At 32.7% G+C, this 17,902-nt stretch overlaps 4 protein-coding genes across 5 annotated transcripts; 2 read left to right on the top strand and 2 right to left on the bottom strand.

The window, feature by feature from the left end:
* Nucleotides 1–13: 13 nt before the first annotated feature.
* On the top strand, nucleotides 14–3,536 carry LOC149093490 (MFS-type transporter SLC18B1-like). The gene is made up of 4 exons (XM_089269299.1): nucleotides 14–1,114; nucleotides 2,139–2,643; nucleotides 2,717–2,810; nucleotides 3,133–3,536. Exons 1-4 carry the CDS (start codon nucleotides 268–270, stop codon nucleotides 3,181–3,183), a joined length of 1,497 nt encoding a protein of 498 aa, XP_089125425.1. The 5' UTR covers nucleotides 14–267; the 3' UTR covers nucleotides 3,184–3,536.
* Nucleotides 3,480–9,117, bottom strand: LOC107363020 (nose resistant to fluoxetine protein 6). Its single transcript, XM_015930184.3, has 12 exons — nucleotides 8,752–9,117; nucleotides 8,345–8,665; nucleotides 7,590–7,686; nucleotides 7,105–7,334; nucleotides 6,915–7,008; nucleotides 6,649–6,741; nucleotides 5,280–5,445; nucleotides 5,013–5,212; nucleotides 4,803–4,920; nucleotides 4,492–4,678; nucleotides 4,058–4,200; nucleotides 3,480–3,891 (listed from the first exon to the last, which is right to left on the bottom strand). Exons 1-12 carry the CDS (start codon nucleotides 9,044–9,046, stop codon nucleotides 3,637–3,639), a joined length of 2,199 nt encoding a protein of 732 aa, XP_015785670.1. The 5' UTR covers nucleotides 9,047–9,117; the 3' UTR covers nucleotides 3,480–3,636.
* A 158-nt stretch (nucleotides 9,118–9,275) lies between these two features.
* Nucleotides 9,276–12,714, top strand: LOC107363022 (isocitrate dehydrogenase [NADP] cytoplasmic). Of its 2 annotated transcripts, none has more exons than XM_015930187.3 (3): nucleotides 9,276–9,450; nucleotides 10,786–11,526; nucleotides 11,895–12,714. In XM_015930187.3, exons 2-3 carry the CDS (start codon nucleotides 10,797–10,799, stop codon nucleotides 12,401–12,403), a joined length of 1,239 nt encoding a protein of 412 aa, XP_015785673.1. In that variant the 5' UTR covers nucleotides 9,276–9,450; nucleotides 10,786–10,796; the 3' UTR covers nucleotides 12,404–12,714. The 2 variants fall into 2 exon arrangements, with proteins under 2 accessions (XP_015785673.1, XP_015785672.1); XM_015930186.3 differs by lacking the exon at nucleotides 9,276–9,450 and adding an exon at nucleotides 9,873–10,296.
* A 107-nt stretch (nucleotides 12,715–12,821) lies between these two features.
* Nucleotides 12,822–13,985, bottom strand: LOC107363024 (putative 3-hydroxyacyl-CoA dehydrogenase B0272.3). The gene has a single exon (XM_015930189.3). It carries the CDS (start codon nucleotides 13,935–13,937, stop codon nucleotides 12,981–12,983), a length of 957 nt encoding a protein of 318 aa, XP_015785675.1. The 5' UTR covers nucleotides 13,938–13,985; the 3' UTR covers nucleotides 12,822–12,980.
* Between the last annotated feature and the right edge of the window lie 3,917 nt (nucleotides 13,986–17,902).

Here is a 17,902-nt window from a genome sequence, read left to right as displayed (position 1 = left end):
GGTGTTTTAAACAAAAGTAATGATAGCAGCTACTCTTTAATGATTTCCAACTTTTCTGAACAATACGTTTTAATCTTGTGATAGTTTTTACACCTTTTCAATCACTCTGTAACTGGTGGTAGTGCAATAAAAGAAAAAAGGAAAGAAAATAATTTGGAATATAGACCAGAACACGCTTCATCGTCATCATTATCGTCACTGTCAACATTTTTTTACATCATATCAACACCATTTTGATCATCTGTTGAAACCAAAGAAAACAAAAGGATGAAACCAGCTCGTCGCACAAGTTCTGAAGTGAATAGACTTCAGAGAAACATTAACTATCTGGAGAGACAACCTTTATTACGACCAATAAGCAATAATCAACCTAACAACAACTCAACTTTTAATAGCAACAGTGTTAACTTGAGTAGATCGGTTGAAAAAGGACTCCCTAGTGATAATAAAATTTCTTCAGAGCTAATTGTACCAACCATAGGTCGAAAAGGTCATCTCAGTGAAAGTTCTGATTCCTGTGATAATGTGACTTTACCTTTAAATCATTCTCAAAAATGGATCCTACTTTGTTTGTGTTTAGTCGATTTCTCGGCTTTTGCCTCTATGTCCATCATCGCACCCTTCTTCCCATACGAGCTGTATCTCCGTGGTCAAACAACTTATGTTGCTGGTCTCGTTTTCTCAATCTATTCATTAACAGTGGTGATATCTTCAGTCTTTTTTGGCCCACTTTCAGCCCATATTGGGCCCAAATTTATGTTATTAACGGGTATTACTGTCGCCGGAATAGCCAATATTATCTTTGGTCTCCTAGATTACATTTCAAATGATACAACTTTCATTGCGTTGTGTTTCATAGTCCGGATCGTTGAAGCGGTTGGTGCAGCTTCTTTTAACACTGCCAGCTTGGTTTATGTATTTGAGATATTTCCTGATCATGTCAGCTATGCGTTTTCCATGACAGAAACATTTACCACTCTTGGAACCACATTAGGTCCTGCAATCGGTGGCTTACTGTACAGTTGGGGAGGCTATGGTTTACCCTTCTACGTTCTTGGAACTTTTGCATTCATTACGATACCTTTATGTGTTTCAAAGTTACCAAGAATTAGTAGTAAGTTATATTATTATCTTGGTTAGAAATTTTTCCACTAATGAAAGTTGTTCTCGATCTGGTCATATGTATGTCTGTGTCCATTTCTAGGATAAACTAGATCACTTTAAGAATGAGTTTTTGAAGCTTATCAATGCGAATAGCTAAACACAGCAGCTAGCGTTGAATCTCTAATCTCTAAATTTAAACCCGAGATTAGATTTTTTCGTTGAATTTAGATTTCGTTCGTTTTTATCATAAATCATCTGAATCACCATAAGATTAAATCAGGAAACCTTGTAAAAGCCTCTGTATTTTTCAAAATTATTTCAATGATCTGTTTTCATTTGTTTACATCGCATTAGAATGTTATCAAATTATGTTTTTGTCATGTAACTGCATTTATCTGTTTATTTCTAATCTAGTTCTCAATTAGACCAAAATTTTCTCTCTAGGATTCGTCTGAAATCAATCACATTGATTGCTTTATCAGTAAATTGATTGCTTTTTAATTTTGAGTAGACATCTCCCTGACTGCTAAAACAATGATCAGGTACAATTTTTGATTGCGCTATCAAATTTGTACAATTTTTTCTACTGAATGTATGTGAGATTTTACAGCATGCTTTTCAATTTATCAGATGTATCTGATTAGAGAATAATCAACCTATTTAACATAAGATTTCTCGTGTTTTCTGACACTTATTGGTGTTTGTTTGGGCAAATTATGGTTTGCCTAAATTTTTGTGAAAACAGATGAAAGTGGAGATACTCCATATGTTTGTTGCCTTAATTGATTGGTTTGAGTTACTAATAGATACATTATCAGTAAAGGAAAATTTTGAATCATTTAACTAGTACATTTGATAATATTGATTGACTGACTAATGCACCGTAATATCGTTAAAATTCTAGGTAAAATTTAATCATATTATCGATAAACTTTCTTTTTCAAATTTAGCATGAATCAAGCTATATTCAAACTGATTTATCTGATCCTAAAATGAAATAATTAAATTTTCTTTTCTCTCTTGATATTTTACAGAAGCCCGACGAAATATGACATCAAGTGCAAGCTATTGGCAGCTATTAAAGATACCCAAAGTAGCAATGATTTGCTTGATTGTATTGGTCTTAGCTCAAAGTTTAAGCTTCCTGGATCCAACTTTGGAGCCATTTTACCGCTCAATTGGTTTAGATGTTAACTACGCTTCCCTTGCCTTTTTCATCATGTCAGGAACTGTTTGCATTTTTCTGCCCTTCTTCAGCAAACTGGTTGAACGAGTAGAGAATGAATTTCTTTTCATGTTCTTAGGTTTGACAATAAATGCTGCTGGCTTGATTCTCCTGGGTCCATCCGATATCCTTAATTTAAGTCCATCTCTAGGTTTATCATTAACTTCGCTGGTCGTAGTCGCATTAGGTTACGCTCTTGCTTTTTTACCAACTTTTGAAAATATCCTATCCATTGCTATTTCTCGTGGAATGGAAGATAATTTAGCTACTTATGGAACCGTTTCTGGTCTTTGGAGTACCATGTTTGCCTTGGGGTATGTAAAGTTGTAGGATAACATTTTAATTTCCTGATGAAAATTGGTAATAATTAACATATTTCAATTTTAGGGAAGCAACGGGTCCTATTCTTGGTGGTTCATTAACTGATGTTGTTACCTTTTCTATGGTATCTTCATTTATGGCTTTATTTTCAGTTGTTATGGTGAGTTTAGCAATTTAATTAAAACGCTATTATGCACTTGTCTTGAAACAACAATAGTCATAATAGAAATCAATAGATTATCCAGGTTTTCCAGGTAAAAATGATAACTCATTCTCAGATAACTGAAAAAATATGTGCAAGAACCATTGTACTCAACTTTGTTGACAATCAAGGAACAATGAAAAATTTGAAAGTAAAACTTTCCAATCCAATCTATTGATTTCAATCGTAAAATTGTTTCAAACAATATGTTTTCAAATTGATTTAATTCCTTAAGTAATTAAATATCTAATTTACTGTTTTGTTCTTATTTTTTTTCTAGGCGATTGCTGCTGGCATTGCTATGACAATTCGTTCCAGTAAGAAATTATAATCAACTAATAACTGAGAATCATGATTCTATTTTCCAGAATTTGTAAATAGTAATACCAATGGACTGTATGATGATTGTATGAAATCCTATTTTTACAAATTTAATTAATTTATCGCCATAATTTTTCTCAAACCAACATTTCAATTAACAGTTTTTTTATTCAAGATACTGTATAACTTGTGCCTAAATCTATTCCCAATTGTTTTAAATCTTTTTCTACCTATGTTGTTGATTAGTTAAATGAAGTTGTGTTTTGTTTGTAGCTTATTGCTATTTCAATGAATTCATAGACTAAATTTACATAGAAAAAAGGTTTAAAAAATTTATAAATAAATACATTTTTTAAAAGTAAATTCTCTTTTTCTTAGAAAAACATTGGAAATGTCATGAGTGAAAAATACGATCTTAATTCGAAGATAAAAAATTGAAAAATTGGAAAAATTTTCATTAGAATCAATCTTGTTTTACATGATTAGATTCTTCATTTTTAGACTTTAATCCATCAATGTTATTATTATTCAGATTAGCGTTTTTTACTTCTGATTTAATCTTTGATTCCATTTGAGATTTCATTTCAGATTTCTTTGATTGAACCTTTCTTTGCCTCATCGAAGACGCAAGTAAATTGGATGTTGGAGCTTCAACCGTTAGATGTAATATTCCGCCAAGGATAGCACACATCACTAGAGATATGATTCCATAAATTAACTGAGGTGGAGAAAAAGAGCGATGAATGGTGTAATTAGTTGTTCAATTAATTGATTGATTACCTATCTTAATTTATCTATCAAATGTGTGTATAAAGGTGATCAAATTATATCATTATGCGCACATAATTGTGCCTACAGTTAAAAGATATGTTTTGGTTTATTACCTGGTTATAAGTGGTAAAAACCAAAGGTTGGCGTTTTGTACCAAGATCATAAAACATGTACACAAATTGAATCAAGACAATCGATAGTGACATGTTTGATATTGGAGTGAAAAATTTCCAATCGAAAAATTTCCTGAGCCAAACTGAAAAAAGATGAAAAACAAAAATCAAGGTTAGATGAGACAACAGTGATAATGTAAATGACAACTGGTAAAAGCTTAATTCTCGATTGTTCTGACAATTAATATCATTTTTCAGAGCAAACGATTGTAATGATCCTAAACTAATTAGCAAAAAACAACCAGATTGCTAGACATGTAGACATATCAAACATGTGACAATCGCGTTGGATAAGTCTGCTGTCGTATTTTATCACGATTTGAATTTGTGACTTCTACTCTGTTTGTGGAGATAATCATCAAAAGCTTGCAAACCTCCAGAATCAAATGAAAAGGCATAAGTAGCCCATGCAAAACCAACTACAACCAGGATCCTATGGAAACCAATAAACAAAAGTTCACCAAGTCTTGAAACATTAGGATCAAATTTGATGACATAAGCAAAGTAAAGAGTAGATAGGCCCATAGTAACGCTCACAATCCATCCAATTGTGAAAATTTCCTACAAAATGAGTGAAAAATAATAGATTAAATTGTAAATATTGATTATCAAAAAACAGTTTGAACAATCAGATAGGGAAATGATTATTCTTTGGATAATTTATGTTTAATAATTTTCAAGATACTTTTGAGAAAGGCTCTTTTTTAATGGCAACTGCATAACCAGCTAAAACTCCCATGATATAGCTTTGAACATGCAGATGGAATGGGAAATAAAGATCAGAAATTCCATTGATTGTAGTTCTGAAACGAAAAAAATGAACAATTAATTTTGAGAAATTGAATTAGACCAGCTAAAGAATTTTTAGCTAATCGAGTTTATGTAATAATCTTACATGGTTACTTCTCTCATATCAATCAAAGGTCTGAGATTTCTCTGAGTTGCATCGTACATCATGTACAAACCAGAACCCAAAATGTACATGAAACACGTTAAAAGTCCGAGTTTAGGACGACGATGAAGTAAAACTATTGGTAAGTAGCTAATAGCGTACAATTGAAAATCTGAACTTAAATACCAAGTTGCAGGTGAACACTGAAAAAATAACGAGGAAAATTAGTAAAACCGCCGAAATCGCAATCAAATCTATTCAAATTCTAACCATATCAAAAATGTGTTGATAGTTATTTATATACAGCAAATTGCGCCACCAATGTTTAATACAATTATCAGTCTGTTTGGTGGCCAATTCACGAAAAAGTGGTCCAGAACCAAGTCTTGGCCATATAAATATCAATAAAATTGAGGCAATAACTGTTGGGGTCGTCCTGTGAATAAGGTAATAAGAAAATAATTAGAATCAAATGATTAAAATAAAAATCAATGATGAGTCAATTAATAATTGATCTAAGGTCCCCAATAAACTGATTGAATAACACCTTGAAAATTTTGCGGGATTCATATTGAGATTATTAAATTATTATAGTTATTATACTGTTAGTTCAAGGTTTTTATAACCAATAGTTACTGTTATTATTATAATTATTTTAGACATTGTAAAGACGTTGAAAGACAGTAAATGGAGAAAATTTCGTGATGGATTTATCTTGGCAATGAAATTTCAGAAGTAGATTGACGTCAATTATAGCATTTAACAGATAACTACCGCTTCACCGAAAAATCAGGTAAACTGAGGTCAGAAAGATTTTGAGTTTTATAAAGCTTTGGTTAAATTAATAAGCAAGTTATGAATCTATTGATATCAACCTTGTTAGTATTTGAGTAATGTAAATAATGGGTAGATATCAAGATAGTCAAATTGAATTATCATTGGTGCTGGATAATATTCATGGAAATTTATTCCCTTAGATCAATATTTAAAGTTAATTAATCGCTTTGGTCTCTAGCCAAGGATAAAAAATGAATTTGAAAATGCAAATGAAAACAATGAGCTTTGCATATGAAAATGAAATTAAAAATAAGGATAAATTATGGGTTAACATTAATTAGCCTGAGTTTTCTTGGCCTCCTCAACAATCAAGAATACTTGATTCTGAATTAAATAACTGGAAAAAGGAAATAATCTACTAAATTATCGATCCTGTTCAAGTGAGTATATTGTCATTGAGTTCCAAATTGCTATTTGATGATAAAAAATGCAGGCTATTAAAGTTAAATAAAGAGATAAGAAATTGTAAAAACATTGGATCAATAAAGTCTGATTGTCTCGTTGAAACACGAATTGCTATTGATACATTGACTTCCAGGATTGCGATGCATGCGATTATTTGATTTAAAATGTCAAATTCATCAACAGTACTTTAACCCTTCTTATTGAGTTGTGGACATTATTCACAATGTTTCACATCTCAACACTTGTTGATATTAGTACACTTCAAATTTTCTCAGATGAAATGGACAACATAATTTTCAATGACACTTGATGTTTTTTGAGTAAACCTCTTTACAGGTTATGAAACAGTGAGTTGTGATCATTGACTTTCATTGGTTTGGTGTTAAAAGTGGCATACCTTAAATAGCGAACAACAATGTACTGAATGAAAGAGAGTCGTCCTCGAGTTTTCTCCAGAACTTGATAACAGGTATACATGGTGAGAACTCCACTGTTGAGGAAAGAACATAGAAAAATGTTATGAAAAAACAAGTGAATCACAATTTTTAAAAAGAATAAAGGCGTTATTGGATGATAACCTTGCGGTTTGAGAGTAGCATGGAGAGGGAAACTGCTGTTTCGATTGGATATTGACCTTTATTGTTACCTAAAAACTTGACTTACCCAACAAAAATTATAATCTCAATGAAGAGAAGACAATTTGATGACAACTCACGAAGTATTGCAGAGTGTGATAGGTTGTAAGAATAGATTCCCACTGTGAAGTTTACAAAAGAAAAATTAATGAATGTCCAGTTTTTTGTCCAGCCTCAGTTTCAATTTGGACTTCTTAAGCCTGATTAATGATGCTTACTATACATTGGAGGTATTAAAGTGCCCATAATATACCAAATATGACCAGCAATTGAAAGTATGAGATAATAGACTTTGCCTCCGTTGATAAAGTTGAGTGTCAATTTGTCTGAGTTGTTGGTTTGCTTGACCAGACGCTCTATGTTTCGCAATGCGGAAAAATGAGATAACCATCCTTGATCGACGATCGTTCCAAGGATTGTTAATCCAATAAAGATTCCAATGATCGCACTGTAATAGAGTAGTGAATAAACAGAAAAATTGATTGTTAGATTATTATTAGGAAGAAAGAAGAAAGATTTATCAATGCTTTTCATGAAAATTTATATTTCAAGGCAAACCAAATTGGTATTGAATCACAACTGTACTGGCCTAATACATTGACAACTTCAAGATGATCAACATCTTCTGTTTACATGAAATCAAATTATTTAGGGATAAATAATGAGAAAATAAAATTGTATAGTTAAGTTGATTTCATCTTACAAGGCAATCTTTTCAATTGTTGAATAAGGTTTTTGGTAAACATCTTTGGTATCACAAAATGGTCCTAATTCAACTGTGAGGCCATTTCGATGAGCATCTGAAATGAAAATGGGAAAAATTAAAAATTAGAGTTTTTCGACAACTGGTTGCAAGGGAGATTGAGTGACCATCAAGGATTAAACAGTTAACTGCTGAAAAAATCAGAGAAAATGAATAATTATTCAGCTTTTCCATTAAGGAATGCATTCTTGCTTTGAAGGCAACTAGAATAAGACATTGAGATGTGTTAAGACATAAATAAGTCTTTTCAAATCTCATCAGATTGTCTTGAATAAGTGCATGATTTATAATATTCATAAATAAATATGATAGGAAAGAGCTGATTTGCTGTGGTTATCGGATTTGAAAGATTGTGTGAAACAGTCTAGTATCTAAGAAAAATAATTTAATATGGAAATTTTGAAGAGATAAACTGTCTAGATCTGTGATACACTTGATGAATTCAGTCATTAAAATTCATGGTTTAAGATTTGCATTATTTAAATATTAAAATCAATCTAGAGATCAAAATCTATGAAAAAATTGAGCTGTCAAAGAAACAATCGAGCTAATTAAGCATGCAGGTTGAATTAAGAAAACAATCTGATTTATTTGTTCAATTGAAAGCTATATTGATGAGAAAATCCCAAACAAAAGAAAGGTCAGAAATAAGGATTGAATTACTGGATGGGGTAGAAGGCAAGAAATCAACTTACGCTTGTTAATGGCTGAAGCTATTTGACTGGGTTCACATGTTGATGGAAGACAAACTCCGATTTGCGGCAAACTTAATTTCAATTGTTCTTCCGAATTTTTCAAAAATTCAATTAGAGTTCCATTAAAATTGCTTTGAGTTATATCACTATCCATGATTGGCGGAGTATGTAGCTTAGCAAGACAGTATTGACCATCAAATGTCACTGGTCCTGACTGGGTTTGTTCGTTAATAGACAAAGAAAGGCACTCATCGTAATTTCCTAGATCGACGATATAATAATTGAAAAAACCTCCGTTTCCATGACCAGAGGCGTCTAAAACTGTGAAAGGTTTAAAAAAATGGATCAGAATGGAATAGAACTAAAAAAGCTGAGAAAATAAATTTTGATTCGATTGTCATACTTACATTTCATTGCCCATATTGCATTGGCTTTGAGTCCTTCTTTTAATTTATCCAAACTCTGGACACATGGTTGAGTCAAATTGAGCTCAACATCGCTGACAATAGTTTCCAAGTAATCAACAATTAACTGGTTGTGTGGATAATAGATCGTTTTGAATGTTTGCAATGTCTTTTTTAGGTAACTTGAACTTGAATCATTATTAATCTCTGGTGATGACAAAGAGGTTGAAGTTGCAACCAACTGACTAAGAAGCAAGGTGAAGAAGAGGTTACTGTTAAGTAGATGATGAGACACCATGTTAGGAATTAACTTGATTAAGCTGCTAGATGGTTGATAATTGTGATCAACTGTTAACAGTTGATGATGCAGAATAAAATGTTTAAATAAAAGTGCAACTTTTTCCTTTCTCCATCTCTGTCTGTCTCTCTCTGTCTCTCCATCTCAATCTATCTCTCTTTTTCTCTCTCTCTTCCCTTCTCCTTTAGCCACCAATCATCAGATTCTGCTTTTACCAACATTTACCAGCTTAGCCGGTTTCATCTCTGGTTAAATTTACAGTTAAATGAAAATAATTTTGTGATTTACTTTCTAAATAGTCTCTAAATCATTTCAATTAAAGAAATATAAATTTATTCATTGTGTTTTTACTATTGGTCACCAAATTTACCATTAATTATTTGTCATTTGCTTTTAAATTAAATGTAAGTTTAATTTCCTTCAATATTTCAATGTTTTTGAAAATTTATCCAAAATTTTAATTTCAATTGTCATTTGCTCATTGGTCAATTTTTATTTGTTTTATTTTGCTTCAACTGTATCACATTAACCATCCTTTGGTTCCAATTCGAATTAACTGTTTTAAAGCCTCTATGCTTACATTACACTACATTGTATTTCTTAATGTGTGAGGTGTTAATTTAATTTTTGTTCGACTATTTTATCTGATTTTACTTATGAAGTTTCAGGGATAATCCTGATAATCAATGAACATTGTTACCATTTATTTGCTCTTCAAAATTATCATCTTGTCATTAGGTTTCGACATCAGTTAAGCATAATCTGTTCTTTGCTATGACTAAGCAGTTGGGAGCTTGAGTTCCCCTTATTTCTTCTCCTTTTCAACGTGCCTTGTCTGGCCAAGTCTTGTTTTGTTTACTTTTTTGTGACCCTTATTCCGAGGATTTCTGGCCCATTTTACAGGCACATTCATATTCTAACCCCTTCTATAATCTATCATTACGTGGTGAAACTGTTCTTTATTCTTCCATTTTATTCCAATGTTTTGTTAATCTCAACAAATGATCTCTTGAAATACTGTATTAAACATTCCAACCCGTGCAAGTGAAACCTTTATAATTGAGACTCTCTTGTGCACCCAATACTGATCAACAATCACTAGGTGTACTTTAGCAACTAATCCTTTGGATTTTATTGATTTAAAGTGTGATACTCAGTTACCTGGAAAATAATCATGATATCCTGCGTGGTTAGGCAATCGTCTATTTTATTTAGATCAAATTTCCGCAATTCATCGATCTGTTTCAATTGTGAGTTCCATCAATATCGTTATTTTTAAATGCAGAAAACCTATGGCAGTGTTAGTTATCAATTTCCTGGACCAAATTGAATTAAAACTTACATGCTCGCTCGATCAGCTGCTCCATTTCAGCTGAATCAGACAACCACTGAATTGGTTTTTATATCCTATTCAATGTATTCATTTGCTTTCTGGGAAATTTTATGTGTACTGGTTTTACTAGTTTAACAATTTATTTCCTTCAGTTGATTTACAACTCTATAGCCGGTTTACGTAACACATATCATCAGTAACTGGCTATCCTAATCCCCATTTAGGGTCACTCTTTATGATATTCTTTGTTAGTTCTCTTGTTCATGTCAGCTAGTTAACAACAATATCTATCTTTGCAAACCATAATCGATATACTTTGTTACATTTTTGCATTTTGATACATTTGCTTACTGTTCTTTTTTTATTTTATCCAATTCTCAACCTATTTCCATTCCTAATCAATCAGCGCTAAGAAAGATGTCATTCGAAAAGATCAAGTGCGGACCCATCGTTGAGATGAAAGGAGATGAGATGACTCGAATTATTTGGGAATTGATCAAGGATAAGCTGATTTTCCCATTTGTAGAGCCTGAACTCCATGTTTATGATTTGGGAATCGAAGAAAGAGATCGTACAGATGACCAAGTCACCATTGATTGTGCCCATGCTATTTTGAAGTATAATGTTGGAGTTAAATGTGCCACAATTACACCTGATGAAGCTCGAGTGGAAGAATTCAAATTGAAAAAGATGTGGTTATCACCAAATGGAACTATTCGTAATATTCTTGGTGGAACAGTTTTCCGTGAGCCGATCATTTGTAAAAATATCCCTCGACTTGTTCCTGGATGGACAAAACCCATTATTATCGGTCGTCACGCTTATGGTGATCAATATAAAGCTACTGACTTTGTCGTACCTGGTTCTGGAAAATTAGAAATTAAATTTACACCTACTGATGGGGGTGAAACCATTGAAAGAACTGTCTTCGAATTCAAAGATGGCGGCGGAGTTTCTCTATCAATGTACAATACCGACAAGAGTATTGCTGATTTCGCCCGAAGTTCTTTCCAATACGCTCTTGCTCGTGAAAAACCTCTTTACTTGAGTACTAAAAACACTATCCTCAAACGATATGATGGTAGATTTAAGGATATTTTCCAAGAAATTTACGAGAAAGAATACAGAAGCCAATACGAAGGAAAAGGTAATCTCCCGATTAATGATTTTTATGGCTATTTGTCTTTATTTCAAACCAGAATTACACCTCGATAGTTTTATCTGCACCAATTTAGCATAATGCTAATTTTATATCTTGGTGAACTATATTATTGGATAGCCATTACAATTAAATTTATGGTTTGTTTCAATAAGCTACTCGTGGTAACTACGTAATCAGTGAGCTTAGTTTATTAAACCATTCATAAATAACTGTTTTTCTCGTCAAAAACTGTTGACGTAGCCAACTTTGGTACGCCCAGTTCTTAAAAGGAAATATATGCATTTTATAGTCGGGAAACTTTTTCATTTATCTTAACATTTGTTCTTTATCCTTCTTTTCATTTCTATAATCAGGAATTTGGTATGAACACAGATTGATTGATGATATGGTTGCTCAAGCTCTTAAATCCGATGGTGGGTTTGTTTGGGCTTGCAAGAATTATGATGGAGATGTTCAATCTGATTCAATCGCTCAAGGTTATGGAAGTCTTGGAATGATGACATCTGTTCTTATCTGTCCTGATGGTAAAACTATTGAAGCTGAAGCTGCTCATGGAACAGTAACTCGTCATTATCGACAACATCAACAAGGAAAGGAAACCTCAACCAATCCAATTGCTTCTATATTTGCATGGACTCGAGGTTTTGCTCACAGAGCTAAACTAGACAACAATGAACGATTATCAAATTTTGCTGATACTTTGGAAAAAGTGTGCATTGAGACAATTGAATCTGGCTTTATGACCAAAGATTTGGCCATAAGTATCAAGGGAATGGCCAATGTCACTCCATCTGATTATCTCAACACTTTCGCTTTCATGGATAAATTAGGGGAAAACATGCGAGTCAAACTTGGCTGTTGACTGTTTTCACCAGTTTCAAAACTTTAGGAAGTTGAAAAAAGCTGGAAAATATCGTGAACTACGCTTTAATCTTTCTATCTTTCTTGAACCTAGAATTTGGTATCATTGTTGATCTGGAACAATTTATTGTTAAATTTAATCCATTTCACCCTCATTCATATATTTTGGTTAAAATTGTTTTCCTTCATTGACAAACCGCTTTCATATAAGTTCCATTGAGAATTTATTTCTTTTTTGAAAGTCTGGTATTTCACTAAAGTGGTTAGAGTTAAATATCAATAAATTTATTTATAATTTTCACAAAACACGAATCTTATGCATGTGCCCTATGTGTCTAATCTATAACAAAAACTATTATTGATTGAAATAATTATTTGGTTACATTTCTCATGCTATTGCCATTAATTTGACTACTCAATTTTTATTTAAAATAACTTTTATTTAGCCATATCAATTAAAATAAAAACCAAGAAAATTATATAATATATCTTGTAAAAAATTTTTTAGAGGAAAGATATTCGCCTAATTTTGGCCACTTGAAAAAAGTAGTAAAGAATTGTAAATGCCAACAGATAATTCATTTGTATTCGTAGAAACCTTTTCCAGATTTTTTTCCGAAGCGACCAGAATCGACCATTTCTTTAAGAATTTTCGATGGCTTGATGAGGTCAGGATCTCGTTTCATCCAAGCTTCATTAATTAATTGCACAGTATCCAATCCAACATAATCCATTAATTCAAAGGGTCCCATAGGGTAACCAGCACCCAATTTCATGGCAGTATCAATATCACGAACTGTAGCATCTCCTCTCTCAAGCATTTGAATAGCTTCAGACATATATGGCAAAAGTAGACGATTTACAATGAATCCTGGTGTATCTTTACATTTCACAGATACTTTACCAATTGATTTAACATAATCAACAAGAGAATCATAAGTATCATCGGACGTGTTATCTAGCTTGACTACTTCAACAAGCTTCATCAAAGGAACTGGATTGAAGAAATGGAGACCAGCATAACGTGAATGGTTAGTAACATGGATACCAATATCCTTGCAAGGCAATGATGAAGTGTTTGTAGCTAAAATGACATTTGGACAATCCTTGAATTGTTCACTTAGATTTTTGAACAAATTTTGCTTGACATCCAATACTTCCGTGATAGCTTCAATAACCAAAAGATTATCAGTTGACTTTGGCTGGATATTTGTTGAAAATGTTATCCGTCCCATAATTTCATCGACATTTATGGATGAATTTTTAGACTTCATCTTTTCCAAATTAGATTTGATCCTAGCAGCAGCTTTATCAAGAGCACCTTGGTTAACATCCTGAATAACGATTGAATTGAAATGAGGTCCACTTTGAGCTGAGGCTTGAGCAATTCCTGATCCCATTAGGCCACTTCCAATAATCAACATATTTTCAACCTTCATGGCGTCCAGTTGTTTACTTGTAGAAATTGATCTACCAAAATAAAGGCAAGATTGGTTCCTTAAGGTATAGGATGTTGACAAAATTCTTTTAAACATATTGAAAAATTTAATTGTATGATATTGAATTATTAACTGTTAGTGTGAGTATAGAAAACTAATTGATTATCAGCTGGCTCTGTTGATAAGATCACGGCTCTCAAGAAAAAAAGCAACAGCTAACAAAGTAAAAGCTCATTCTCTTGAAGAGACCTCTGCTGTTTGTAAACCCAAATTGGGTGATACAGCAGAGATGCTACACTCCGTTTCAAAAGTATAGCACCCATGTAATTTTATCGTTTTTACTCATTTTTTCAATTATGAAACCGTTTTGAGTCTGATTTCCCATATAGATAAGTTAGCTCAATGACTGAAAATGAATAGCAAGTTTTGACTGTAAGTTATTACAGTAAGCTTTACACAACTTTTACAGTTACTGTTTCAAGATCTGAATTTCCCACTTCTTTTAACCTATCAAGGTTATTTAACTAAACAATGTAATTTTGATCACTGGTGAATAACAAAAATCAGCAATTTTCACCTTCAGTCTCAATTAACCTTTTCATATTTTATTAAATATCGTGATCCTTGATTTAGTCTTGGGAACTTTCACTTCGGATGGAAATGACAAATTATCCAAGAACATGCAATTTATCCGTTCGATCATCAAAGATGACAATCTGATAAACTGATAATGTAACTTATCATCAAGTTTATGAGATCAACTCATTACTTGGTCTAACAGGTGGACAATAAATTGACAGCTCATGTTATGACTGAAACTGATATCTTCCATTATAATCAGACTAAAGTTTTCCGTAAATAATTTTCATTAAGACTGTCCAGACAATAGTTAAAACAAATGAATTTATTCTGCAATTATAAAAATCAGATGGAAGATAGACAGGAAGACAGATGAAAGCTAAACATAATCAGGTTGTTGAGTTGTTAATGAAGATTCAGACGAATCGTTTGTTCGATGTTTCATTTGTTCAGTTGAAATGCCCACCATAACCAGAATCATGAGGTCAATTGAGGCAATTGTGAGGCAAACAATTATACCAATAATGGCTTGTTGTGAATCTGGACCAAACAGAGCTGATGACAAAAGCATGGCAATGACAAAAATGAATTCAAAGACAACGTATAAAGCATAGAGTGTTATGTCCAGAACGAAGAGGAAAACTGTCAATAACAGATTCTCTTGACCAATACTGTAGACCAGGGCACAATGAATAATAATTTTAACCAAAATAAAATCATTGATGTTTCCATTGATCACACTGAGCAGAGCAATCTTGGAAAAGAGTGAAATAATTAAGGCAAACATTAAATTAACTTTAAGACAAACTTTGATGCCCATAATTATTACAGTAGTTGGACTATTTTTGTTCAATGATTAGTATTAGATTCACAAAATTTAAAGATGCATAGCATTTACAATTGAGTAGAAGTTCAAAATATCTGGTAAAATAATGAACAAGATTAATTTGGTTGTAAAGGATTGGGTTCACATTGCATCATATAACGACTAGTTGGCACCAACAATTTAAGACATTTTGGGTGAAATGGACGAGATGGATCCAATCGAAACTGAGATCGACTAATGCTTCAGCAAAAGTCTTGTACATCCTTCAATTGAGTTACATTCAGTCCTTTCAGGTTGGAAGGATCACAGTTAACATCACAGAGTCATTGAATTCAACTGTAAATTAAAAGAATTTACTCATTTTTTGAAATTAATATTTCAACTGAAGTTGATTTTGCTTCAAGAAATTTAAAGATGCTATTTGTATTATGATGGACTGGACAGGATAAAATGAATAACAAGTATTGGATGAAAGTGTTACAAAGAGTCGGTTTAATTAAATTGATGATGAATATGGATGGACCAACAATGAGAATGACAAAAGAAGAGGAAAGAGACAAACAAGTAAATATCAAGTGAAGATGAGAATGGAAATGGGAAGATCATTCTGTTTCTTTGAACATGGAAGACTCATGACTGATACATGAGAGAAGGAACTAGCTAGTTCTGACTTACGCTTTGGAGCATCCTTTATCGATCCAATGTTTACTTGGAACTTTGTGGGAGTTTTTGTTCTCAAATCTCAAGTAAAGAGATGAAATGATGGGAAAAAGGAGGACCACAAAAGCATCAAGGATGAGTTGAACGATGAAAAGGATGCTCTGCCTTTTGCCCTTTCTTGTCCCCAAAAATGTTTTCTTGGTCCTTTGGTGATAATGTTTTGTGAACCATTCAAAGAATGGCCAGAAATGTTGATTATTTTACCTTTTACTTTCTTGGATTTTTAATTATGAGCTTCAACTCCAATAATTTGTGTTTGGATAGAAGTTGATGAAAGTGGAATGAATTTAAAGTGACTTTCAACTCTTCTTTTGCTTCCCTTACAACTAGCATTAATTAGTCTTCCACCTTAATCATGGATTTATCAGAAAGAGGAGGAGATTCTGGTCAAGATAATTGCAGAGCTGTGGCAATTGTTACCGCAATGACTATGAAACTTTGTATTACTGTGACTGTTTTGACTGTTACTATGATGTCAACAGTTTCCAAAGTTACTTATCAATGTGCCTTTTTCATTGTTCTAGATGTTATTTTATTTCTGACGTTGATTGAAAAGTGGCCTGGATTGATTCGCTTCATGAGGATCCTCATATTTGGTTTAATCATTTGTCTAATCTCACTCCTAATTTGGTCTCTAGTAGTTATATTTGGTCGATTGTTTGTAAAAACCTCTTCCACTTCTGATCAAACAAATGTAATTGCAGTTTTCCAATTAACTTCTGGATTTCTTATCATTGATTCAGCGTTGATCTGTCTGATGGGACGCTACCGAGAGACCGTTAGTGATGCGAATCAACCTCACTGTCATTATGGCTGGTCTGTAGCACAGCCTATTAATGTTTGATTGAAAAACATCCTCAAATTCATTTCTCATATTAAAAGTGATTGTTTGAAATTAAAGAGGTTGGGAAAAACGAGAGTTTTCATAGAGAAAGCAAACAAAACTGTAAAGGAAAGAAGAAAAATGGGTAACAGTTTCGTTTTACGGACAAAGGCGTGAACATTAAAACATATGATTTTTTGGTTAGGTAAGTTAGATCAAGGGGCTGTTGGTTGGTCGGTCAGGTTAGGTTAGGTTCGGTTAGGTTAGGTTAGGTTAGGTTAGGTTTGGTAAGGTTAGGGTGGGCTTAGGTCGGCCTGGGGCCTTAATTAGCTTCATTTAATTCAATTGTTCATAAAGAGCGCCCTTAAAAGACGTCTACCATTGGATGATTTTTAAAGTTCACGCCTTTGTCCGTAAAACGAAACTGTTACCGAAAAATGAATATCAATTTAAGGCAATAAAACAGCCAATCTCCGCGATTCCCCGCGAAATCATCACAAAATTAAGTGAAGAGTATACTTCGAATCTTAGTTTTATTTCTAATTCTTCTATCGTCATTGATTTATGATTTATTGATGATTTACAGTAAATCCTCAGTTATTTAATATTTGAGCGCCACCAATTGATAATGATCAATATACTCAAAAACAGGTGAATTGTTTAATTAATGACAATGTCTCGTTTGAGTCTCGGAGAGAACAATTAATAAGTTCATATTATGATGATGATCAACATGATAGTTTAGCCAAACTAAACAATATTTCACAGCATTTGGAAAAATTCTGGTTTTCTGATGTAAACAAGTCTAAATCCCAATTTTGCTGCGCCATCTCTTGCTTTCTTTTTTTACTCAACATAACATAATAAAATGAAGGTTTTACTGTAGTTTAAATGTTGAATAACAGATGGAAGGCCTTTGCTCGTTATCCATTCCCAGTTCATGGTAACATTCAAAATGCGAAATAAACTTACAATTGTTGGACTGATGGTACCATGGAATGATTGGTACACATCACCAAAGATACCTTTTTGGGAGTGATCAATGAAAAGATTCGTGATTATCTGAGACGAAAGCTCAAACTGAAAGATTGGCAAAAGCCTTTTACGAAAACT

Source organism: Tetranychus urticae, chromosome 3 (assembly GCF_039701765.1).
Source record: "Tetranychus urticae isolate SD_2017Ah chromosome 3, NJAU_TeUrti_SD_1.0, whole genome shotgun sequence".
Classification (NCBI taxonomy): domain Eukaryota; kingdom Metazoa; phylum Arthropoda; class Arachnida; order Trombidiformes; family Tetranychidae; genus Tetranychus; species Tetranychus urticae.
The sequence above is the reverse complement of the archived record's forward strand: the minus strand, read 5'-3'. Positions and strand labels throughout refer to the sequence as shown.